The sequence below is a fragment of the Mus caroli genome, chromosome 4, assembly GCF_900094665.2.
Source record: "Mus caroli chromosome 4, CAROLI_EIJ_v1.1, whole genome shotgun sequence".
NCBI lineage: Eukaryota > Metazoa > Chordata > Mammalia > Rodentia > Muridae > Mus > Mus caroli.
The window spans coordinates 123,876,473-123,885,798 of NC_034573.1; the positions used below are offsets into that span (position 1 = coordinate 123,876,473).

Below are 9,326 nucleotides of genomic sequence, written 5' to 3' on the forward strand. Positions count from 1 at the left end.
TCTGCCTCTCTGCCTCCCTGCCTCCCTGCCTCGCTGCCTCCCTGCCTCCCTGCCTCGCTGCCTCCCTGCCTCCCTGCCTCTCTGCCTCCCTGCCTCCCTGCCTCTCTGCCTCCCTGTCTCTCTGCCTCTCTGCCTGCCTCTCTGCCTCTCTTTCTGCCTGCCTCTCTGCCTCTTTCTCCCTGCCTCTCTGCCTCTCTGCCTCTCTGCCTCTGCCTCTGCCTCTGCCATCTCCACCTCTGCCTCCATCTCTGCCTCTCTAGCATCGGGATCATAGGTTTGCTGCACCAGGTGTGGGTGGGGACCAGACTTTTGAAGAACAACCAATTCAACCATCACACACACACACAAAGAGCCACAGGCCCAAGAGGAAAGCATCTTGTCCCAGGTCAGAGCCAGTGGGGGTAGAAATCGGGCCAACATCCCACCTGACCGAGATAAGAGTTGGTACGGAGGGCAATGGTGATGGCGTTGGACAGCAGCAGAAAGGCCAGCAGCAGCTGGAAGGCCGGATGGCGTAGCAACTGCTTGACATACATCTGAGTGATGAATTCCTGTACATCCCAGGCATCCTGGAAGGAGACCGGAGACCTTCCCTTCAGGCAGGTGTCACCACGGGTGGCCTCTGCCAGGACTGTTCAACTCCTCTGCCCCTTCCTGGTGAACGGGTGTACCTGTGGGTCTGCTCTAGAGAGTGATGTTGTCTGAGTTCATGAAAGGCTGGTTTCTGGTTAGTAGTCACAACTTAATTGGTCATCAAAAAGAGGAACACTCCTAGGGACCTTTGGGAGCTTGGGGGTCTCTGCTGAGGAGTGGCTATCACATGACAGGGGTTTCTTTGAAGACTGACCCCAGTGGGCATTATCTCCCAAAGAAGGTCTTCAGGGAGGGCATTCAAGGGCAGAGAGCTGCGGAAGGGACCGAGGGGGTGACAGTCACCCTGTCTGCCCCTGCCTTCCCCGTCTCCTTACCTTCTTCTCCATGACATCTCTGCGGTTGATGAGCACCTGCTCCTCATGCCGACCCAGGAGTTCGTAGGCTTTTCTCTGCAGAGGAGAGGAGCTTGAGTGTGGCCACTGCCTCCACCCACCCTAGGATGCCAGCTCGGCGGCAGCGCCGGGACGAGGCTCGCTACCTTAGGGCCCAAGTGTGTGATGTCGATGTTCTCCACCTGCTGCCACCACTTGTGTTTTTCAGACATCTTTGCTGTGTCCCCTTCTCTTCAGAGGCCGCTTCTCTGCTGCGAGCAGTCCTTCTCTCTCCCCCTTGTGGTGAGATCACAGAGGCAGCTGTCAGCTACAGGCTTCCGGATTCCACCCAGACATTCCAAGCAGATAATGATTTAAAAAAAAAAAAAAAAAAAAAAAAAAAAAAAAAAAAAAAAAAAAAAAAGCAAAACAGCAAAAGAAGCTCCTCCCATGAGGTACCTCACAGAGAGAACCGAGTATTCAGCCAAGGGCTTCAGGATGGGTCAGTGGTTAGAGGCTGGTGGGAATCAGTCTGGTCTTCCATTTCATCTTAAATAGAGAGCACAGAGGCCCCTTTTCTGGATCCAGGTACTCAAGGTGGGGCTGAGTGAAGGGGAGACCAAGAGAGAGTCCACTACATGTCCCACTGATGCCCACCTGGCCTTTCAGAAAAAAAATGAGTTCCTGTATCTACCAAGTGGACATTGCTCCCTAGGGCTAGGACAGGGAAGCAGGCCTGACCTCTACGGTCTAAGGAGAGATAGACAGGCCAGATGCATGACCACAGAGCTCGGTACCTTGGCACTGGGGCCTTGAGTGTATAGCTCAGGGTAATGGGCTACACAGAGAGCTTGTCACCCACCCTAGGATGGAGAAGCATTCACCCTAGCCCGGCATCTCTTTACCCCTGTGTGTGGTTGAGGGAGCAGGGGTGGAGTGGGGTGAGGAAGAGAGCACAGACACCCAATTCTAAAGCAAAGACACATGGGTTCACGTCAGAGAAATCAACTTTATTTGGTGGAAAAGCGGCTCTCGTGTAAAATAAACACCTATCCAGATCTGGTCTGGGAAACCTTTTTGAATGCCCCAGGAAGGCAGGGACATCCCAGATCTGAGGATGGGTTGAGGGAATTCTGCCTCACAGAGAGGACAGGAGATTTCCTTCCACTCTAGGGGACACGTGAGCAGAGTGTGTGGAAGGTCCGTTCTGGGGTAAAGCTGACGGCTAACGGCTAACGCTCCTTCTGGTCTCTCACTGACCCCTTGGGCATGTCTTAAACACGTCAGAGACTGGGAATGAAGTAGTCCTCAGCCAGGGTCAGAGGTCAGGAGGTTGGTGGCTGTTCTCTGGGGTTAAGGGAAAAGGCTGGGAGGGCTCTTCAGGGTCAGAGGGGAGGGGCTGTGGGGAATGACCCCTGGAGTCAGAGTTTGGGTCTGAGGAGCTGGTCTGGGCCCACGTCTCTCCCCAGGTTCTCAGGCCCTCTGAGTATAGCTCCTGGTTCTGCTCCTTCCACTGTCGGAACTTTGCACTTGTGAGTTCAGGATCACCCAGCACTTCCTCCAGGGCCTGCAGTTCCTGCAGCTTTGCCTGAGGTAAAAGTTGGGGGTGGGGGGGAGATCCACAGTCATCCAAGAGGAACAGAACCGAGAAGTAGCTCTATGTCCTGCACCCACCACCAGGATACCCTGGCCCAAGAGTCTGGGTGAATATATAGTCTCTGTACACGGAACCTTCTAGAACTTGCCTCAGAACACAGTTGAGACTCGAATGGAGTATGGAGCCCGGGATTGAACTCCAGCAAATCCAGGGCTTGTAGCCTTCAGCCTACAGTCCAGAGCTCACAGTGGAGCTGGGAAACAGACACCACCAGGGCCTGAAGCTCAGAGCCTTATCCTAAGCCGGGACCCAGTGTGCGCCCACCCCCTCACCTTGAGGGTGCTCTGGAGTGCCCGGATACGGTGTGCACGCTCATTGAGATGAGGGTCACGGTTCCGCCTCATGAAAGAACTCCGCCATTGTTCATGGGTCAGGGGCTGGGGCTGGCCCAGGAGGGACACCCCTCCCTGCCTCAGTCCCTGTACCATTCCTTCCAGGGCTCTGTCACTGCTGTCTGTGGAATCAGGGTGCAGGATGAGTACACATGAATATGCTCAGGACAGCCCTGAAGCCCAGTTCCCCGCTCCCAGGGCAGCAACCTGGTGGAGAGTTAAAGGAAGTTCTTGGACTTTGCAGGGGTGAAGCCATGGGCGATGTGTCACTCCACGCTTGAGCTGGGCCAGGCTAGGTTGAGGCAGGAGAAGGAGGATTAGCCTGAGTCCCACCACCTGCCATCCAGCCCCTACCCCCTACTCTAAAGTGACACTCTACTCACAGAAGCGGAGCGGGACCCAGCCTCCTCGTCGGGGTCTTCTGCTTCTGTCTCACTGTAGCAGTCTAGGGTGGGGAGTCAGAGAACCACAGGCTGGGTTTGGAGAGCCATGGAGTGGGCCAGGAGATCTGAGCTCCAGCACCCGGCCTGGGGCACAGCAGGGACTCCGTGCTGCCTGGGCTCATTCTCCCTCTCTGTGATAGACTCACCTTCCTCTCTGGCAGAGGAGGGGGCCCGGCCTTGAGCCTGGTACTTGGAAATGCAGGTAATGAGATGTCGCACCCACCTGTATGAGAACATGCAAGTCGTGAGGTTTCCAATCACTTCGGCCCACAAAGATCTGAGCTTTAGCTACATCTATTTTTCTCCCCTGAACTTATTGTCTGATCCTGGAGCCCAAGCATAAAGAGGTGCTTTCTACATTAAGCTATATCTTCCACTTTCTTTCCTGTTTTCTTGATGCAGTGTCTTATTATATTGCTCTGGTTGACCTGAAACTCACCATGTAGCCCAGGCTAGCCTCATATTTGCAATCCTCCTGCCTCAGCCTTTGTAAGTGCTGGAATTAGCAGAGTGAACCACCTTGTCCCAGATCCACAGAACTGACACTCAGGGAGCAAATGAGGTAGCACTGCTTCTTTGCCCATTTTGCAGATGATGAAAACTTGAGGCTTTCTGAGTGGGCCAGGGTTTGAGTCCCGTCCCCTGAGTTCACTCAGCTCTTAAGTGCTTGGTAGCTGGGGACTGCATGGGAGTAGTGACAAGGAAGTGGCACTCACTTGCTCAGATCAGACAGGGTCTCGGCAGCAAAGATGAAGGGCTTGTACACATCATGGGTCAGCTGGAACACACTGCCAGGGGGCAGAAAGAAGTCACAGCCTCCTCCGGGCATGCCCATCCAGAATCCAGAGAGAGGCTGGATCAGGAATTCCAGCTCCCTGCCACATGTCCACACCACCTCCACCCTTCTCTCCCCCTTTCTCCCAATCCCATCTCACTCCAAGACTTAACTATTTTTTCTTCTGGTCATGTCCACTCTCTAGGCTGTAGTTGGAGAGATTGATAAGCCCTTCGGCCTTTTCATCCTGGGGGATCACAACGCGAGGGTCAGCATGGAGCCCTGGGCCCTCAAGACTCAGCCAGCTCCCTAGTTAACCCCTCGGGTTCCTGGAGCTCAGGGCTGAAGGTGTGGTCAAGGGGCACTTCTAGGCAGGGAAGGGGAGCAAAGGTATCCAGAGAAACAGCCAAAGGGGAGGAGCCCTGCTCAGGCATGCCCTTTTGGCTGCTCCGTCTGGAAAAGCCTTTTTGCTTCCTGGTTTCCCTTTTCCGTTTCATCTGACAAACATTCAAACTCGGCTTTCCAAAGAAGCTTCTAGTGTCCGTGGACTAGAATGTGGCAGGCCGGGCTCCCACGCATCACCAGAGATTTCCTGGCCCACTGTCCATAAGGATGTATTCTGCTGAGCTGGAGAGATGGTTGATTGGTTAAGAGTACTGGCTGCTCTTCCAGAGGTCCTGAGTTCAATTCCCAGCACCACATGGTGGCTCACAACCATCTGTAATGGGATCTGATGCCCTCTTCTGGTGTGTCTGAAGACAGCTACAGTGTACTCACATAAATAAAATTTAAAATAAATCTTAAAAAAAAAGGATGTATTCTGCCCTTTCCCCCCATTGGCCTCTAAGATGCAGAGAGCTAGAGGCTATCCAAATCTTCCCTGTGGCCTTCAATGCTCTCCCTCAGAGCTGGATCCAGCAGGCACCTGGGTGTCTATTGAGTGAATGAATGATTGAGTGGCTATCACTAGGATGGATAAAATAGGAGAGAAAGAAGAGGTAGGGAGAATAAAAGTGATTTTTTTCTACACTTAAAAATGTTTTACATTTATATATTGGTTGGGGGGGGGCACCTTTCCATGCATGCCACAAGACACATGGAGATCAGAGGACAGCTTCTCAGACCATGTGGGTTGTGGGTATCATACACAAGTCATCAGGCTTTAATGACAGGCACCCGTCCCCACGAAGCCAGCTCACCGGGCTGTGTTTTCTGAAATGTGAGTCTCACGCTATATAGTCTGGGCTGGCCTGAAGTTTGCTATATAGCCCAGACTGATGGACATCTGTGCACCATATGAGTGCCCATAGAAGAGGACACTGACTCCCTGGAACTGTAAGAGGACACTGCGTAAGAGGACACTGGACTCCCTGGAACTGGAGTTACAGGTGGGTGCTGGGAACCAAACATCTGACCTCTGCAAAAGTTACAGGTGCTTTGTAACTGCTGAGCCGCTTTCCCAGTCCCCCCAGAACATTCTTTTATACGTGTATGAACTCATTTCTCTACCAAGAGTTACCCCCACTTCACAAACAGGGCGGTTGGGAAAGTATGCGGCTCTCTGACATAGAAGGTAAAGATGGTGACCCTCAGATTCCCTTGTTACCTACACAAGTGCGTATGGGGGGTCTCACCTGGGGTTGGCGGTACCAGTATAGGGTGTGTCCCTTGAGCACAAACCAGCAGCGGCGCCAGCGTGGGCCCATAAAGCCACCGGGTACCTTCCGCAGTAGAAGCCATCCATCACAATCCGGCAGACCCAACTCTCGGCAGGACACCCGGCGGCGGCTCAGCCTCGTGGCTATACCTGCCTCAACACAGCAGACCCTGTTGGTGAGGGGCTGACAAGGATCCTTCGCTAAGTCTACCTGCCCCCATAGGACTCCCCAGCAGAACGGAGGGCATACTCTGGGCTTACAATGATGTTACAGACATCCTCAGGTAGAATGGCTTTGACTGGAGAAGCTGGGCATACAGCTTGTGGTAGAGGGCAGAGCTCTGTGTTACACACACACAAACACACACACACACACACACACACACACACACACACGAGAAAATTGACAATCAGAGGGTGCTTTCTCACTGTCTCAGAGCTAGCAAGAGGCCTAGGCTAGAAGCAGGGGTCCGAGTAGCCGGAAAAGGCTATTGTGTAGGTAGCTCGTGTGTGCAGTGAGGGGTCACACCCAGCCCTGTGAAGATTTCTAAGCACCCCTCTCCCTCAGCCAGGGCCTCTTATACCTTTAGAATTCTTCCGACCAAGGATGGGACTCTGAAAAGACCACAAAGAGATTAGAGACGTGTCTAGATCCAGAGCCCACGCGCCTCCCTGCTGAGTCCTTGTGTTTACCTTGTCAGGGTGTCCCGAAGGCTCCAGAGGTTCTGCTGTTTCTTCTAGAAGTACGCCTGGTGGTCCAGAGGGAGTGGGCAGGGACTGAGCATCAAGGGAGGTAGAGTCTGTCAGGCAGGGAGGAGGGAGAGGGAAAATCTATGAGTTTAGGCCCAGCCTGCAGGCAGAAATGTCAGCATGGGGAATTGGTTGGGCACTTTGGTGGCCTTCCCAGAGCATGAGCCACCTGCTGAGGCTGTCAAGCTACCTGTCCAGGCAGGGCTGGGTCCAGGAGTTCCATCTGCAGACAGGTTGAAGGCTAAAAGACCTTCAGATGAAACCCTGTGGAGAGCAACGGGACATAAGATGAGCCTGTGGTCCTTGCTTCAAGACATACCCTAAGGGAGAGCTCGTTACCTGGGAGATGGTGGGTTCAGGGGCAGTGATTGGCTTAGCAGGTGAGGAGAGTCCAGGGACATCTGGGAAGCAACCAGAAACAAAGTGATGGAGGTGACCAAGAGAGTCTGAAAGCAGGTGTATGTGTGGGGGCGTTGCAGAGCAGGTACCTGTGAGGGGGTCTCTGGCACGGGAATCTTCTTTAGTACCAGGCTGACCTTTGCTGGTTCCCTCAGCAGCTCCCTCAGCATGTTCTTATGGGGCCAGCCCACCTGGGAAACGGGGAGGCTGAGTTGGAGGGTTCTGCAGCAACCCCACACCCTTCCTTCCCTCTCAGAGCTCCCTGTCAGGTCTCACTCGCTTCTCACCACCTTCAGGGAGCTTCCAGGGAGCCCTTTAACCCGAGTTCTGTGAGATCCCACCCAGCAGCAGTCGCCACGCGACCTTTCTGTGTTGGCTCACGTCATGCCAGGCAGCTCCCCCAGCCCTGGTCTTCACAGGACCCTCGGGTGACTTCCCCACTTTGCCATTGACCTCCCTCAGTGTCCCTCATCTCCAGACTGCCCACTCTTTCCCCACCACTCACCACCACCTGCTCATTGACCTGGACAATCTCGTCTCCTGGCAGGATCTGGGAGCCGGTGGCAGCCTGGGGTGAAGAACGGGGCTCAGAGAATGAGGCTTTCCTGGGGCTTGAAGCTGCCATGGCCGGCGGGGGAGAAGGCCTCCAGGATAGTCAGGGGTAGCAGGGGTGCTTGGGGCTCTTACCTGAACCCCTACTCGGGACACAAAGTGCAGGCAGTTGCTGGTGGTGTGAATTTCTAAACCCTGTAGAGATAGAGGCCAAGTCAAGCAAAGCCTGGCTTCAGCAGAGGCAGTGAGCAGGACCCCACAGTGCACACCGTGACTCTAAAGTGAGCAGAAAGGGAACAGAGCCCCACGACGTCATTTTCCTAACTGCTGTGTAACTTCAGGTTTGTTGTCCCCACCCCTTACCCCCCATAAGGCCACAGGGCAACCCTGTTATTGATTTCCGAGTTGAGTCTCAGAAGTTTTGTGAATGGAGAACGGGATGGTATGGAGCTGGGGGTAACGGGGAGCAACTCTGGTTTTCTCGACTGCTGTTTCTGGTTGTTTCAAGTGTAAGCATCCTCTCTCATCTCTATTAATCTGTCTCCTCTCCCCCACCCCCCAGAACACTGCCAGGGCTGAAATGTGACACCTGAGCCACACAAAAGCCCCTGTGGTTTGGGAAAGGTATCCAGGAATGGTGAGACCCCAAGCAATTCCTCTGGGTCTCCATCTAAACACCTGTACCCAGACTCATCAATACAAGGTGTCGGGGCTCCGGGACCATGTTTCAGGGCTCGGGCAAGGCTGCCAGGGGTCTGCAGGAAGAGGTTAGGAGTCAGAACTCACGGAAGGGTCGTCCACCTGCACCGACTCCAGCACAGCCTTCTGTTCCAGCAGCTCCTCTGGGCTGCAGCTCAGGATGTTGTGACAGATCCCAGCCACATGGCCGCACTAAGGGAGGACTGCAGGTTGTCTGGCTGCATCTGATTCCATACCCTACACCTCCCCACCCACTCGGGACACTCACAATCCTCAGGATGTTGCGTTCCTTCTCAGCCTCTGGGCAGTCCTGAAAGCAGGGAGCACAGCCCCCCCTTTAGAATGGAGTGGGGAGTACCTTCTCCCGAGGACACAGGCTCCTCCCTTGCTTTCTCTACACTGGTCTCCTTGCCAGAACTATAATGGTCTCAGAGTTTCAACTCCAAGGTTTCATTCCGGACATCTGACTCAACAACAGTCACTACACATGTCCTAGCCTACCACCCTTTGCAAATGTTACCCGAGCTTCTGCCAGGGAAATCCTATGACCCATCCTATGACCTGTTACCCCATACCCAGAGACAGGCTTCTTCTCTTCTTGCTCACCACAACCCCCTCCCGCTCCAGCTCTCACACCCAATCTTAATCTGATTCACAGTTTATAAAAAGCTCTGGGGCCTAGACCAGCCTGTCTCCCATCCCCATACCTCCTGCAGGACTTGGCCCAGCTCCCCGCACAGCACGCCAATCTCCTGGCAGGCAGAGAAGTCATTTAAGTGAGAGAAGAGGTACCTGGCAGGGGAAGGACAATGACGATGTTGGACATAATTGTCACCTGAGAATTGGAGATAATGCCTACCTCTGGTGGGACAGGACTTTGTTGTCCTATATGTACCAGGCCCTGTTGTAGGCACCAGGCAGACAGCCATTAAATAAAAAGCTATAGTTGTAATGATTTAACTTCAACTGTTCTGGGCATTACAAATGAGCTGTAAGAGTGTTACACGGAGCCGGGCGTGGTGGCGCACGCCTTTAATCCCAGCACTCGGGAGGCAGAGGCAGGCAGATTTCTGAGTTCGAGGCCAGCCTGGTCTACA

At 53.9% G+C, this 9,326-nt stretch overlaps 2 protein-coding genes across 3 annotated transcripts in view; both read right to left on the reverse strand.

Moving 5' to 3' along the window:
• Catsper4 (cation channel sperm associated 4) overlaps positions 1 to 1,246 on the reverse strand; it is a 16,793-nt gene extending 15,547 nt beyond the window's left edge. For both annotated transcript variants that reach the window (XM_021160685.2, XM_021160686.2), the window contains exons 1-3: positions 1,133 to 1,246; positions 969 to 1,043; positions 426 to 569 (exon numbers count right to left, since the gene is read on the reverse strand). In XM_021160685.2, coding sequence (XP_021016344.1) covers positions 426 to 569; positions 969 to 1,043; positions 1,133 to 1,198 — 285 coding nt within the window. In that variant the 5' untranslated portion in view covers positions 1,199 to 1,246. The remainder of the gene's footprint in view (positions 1 to 425; positions 570 to 968; positions 1,044 to 1,132) is intronic.
• Positions 1,247 to 1,954: 708 nt separating this feature from the next.
• Cnksr1 (connector enhancer of kinase suppressor of Ras 1) overlaps positions 1,955 to 9,326 on the reverse strand; it is a 10,532-nt gene continuing 3,160 nt past the window's right edge. Inside the window, exons 4-21 of the mRNA XM_029476404.1 lie at positions 8,937 to 9,021; positions 8,498 to 8,539; positions 8,317 to 8,421; positions 7,666 to 7,725; positions 7,484 to 7,546; positions 7,068 to 7,169; positions 6,919 to 6,980; positions 6,770 to 6,843; positions 6,523 to 6,629; positions 6,414 to 6,444; positions 5,807 to 5,979; positions 4,346 to 4,419; positions 4,114 to 4,185; positions 3,544 to 3,620; positions 3,338 to 3,399; positions 3,162 to 3,246; positions 2,895 to 3,076; positions 1,955 to 2,553 (exon numbers count right to left, since the gene is read on the reverse strand). Of these exons, the coding sequence (XP_029332264.1) occupies positions 2,284 to 2,553; positions 2,895 to 3,076; positions 3,162 to 3,246; positions 3,338 to 3,399; positions 3,544 to 3,620; positions 4,114 to 4,185; positions 4,346 to 4,419; positions 5,807 to 5,979; positions 6,414 to 6,444; positions 6,523 to 6,629; positions 6,770 to 6,843; positions 6,919 to 6,980; positions 7,068 to 7,169; positions 7,484 to 7,546; positions 7,666 to 7,725; positions 8,317 to 8,421; positions 8,498 to 8,539; positions 8,937 to 9,021 (1,726 nt within the window). The 3' untranslated portion in view covers positions 1,955 to 2,283. The remainder of the gene's footprint in view (positions 2,554 to 2,894; positions 3,077 to 3,161; positions 3,247 to 3,337; positions 3,400 to 3,543; positions 3,621 to 4,113; positions 4,186 to 4,345; positions 4,420 to 5,806; positions 5,980 to 6,413; positions 6,445 to 6,522; positions 6,630 to 6,769; positions 6,844 to 6,918; positions 6,981 to 7,067; positions 7,170 to 7,483; positions 7,547 to 7,665; positions 7,726 to 8,316; positions 8,422 to 8,497; positions 8,540 to 8,936; positions 9,022 to 9,326) is intronic.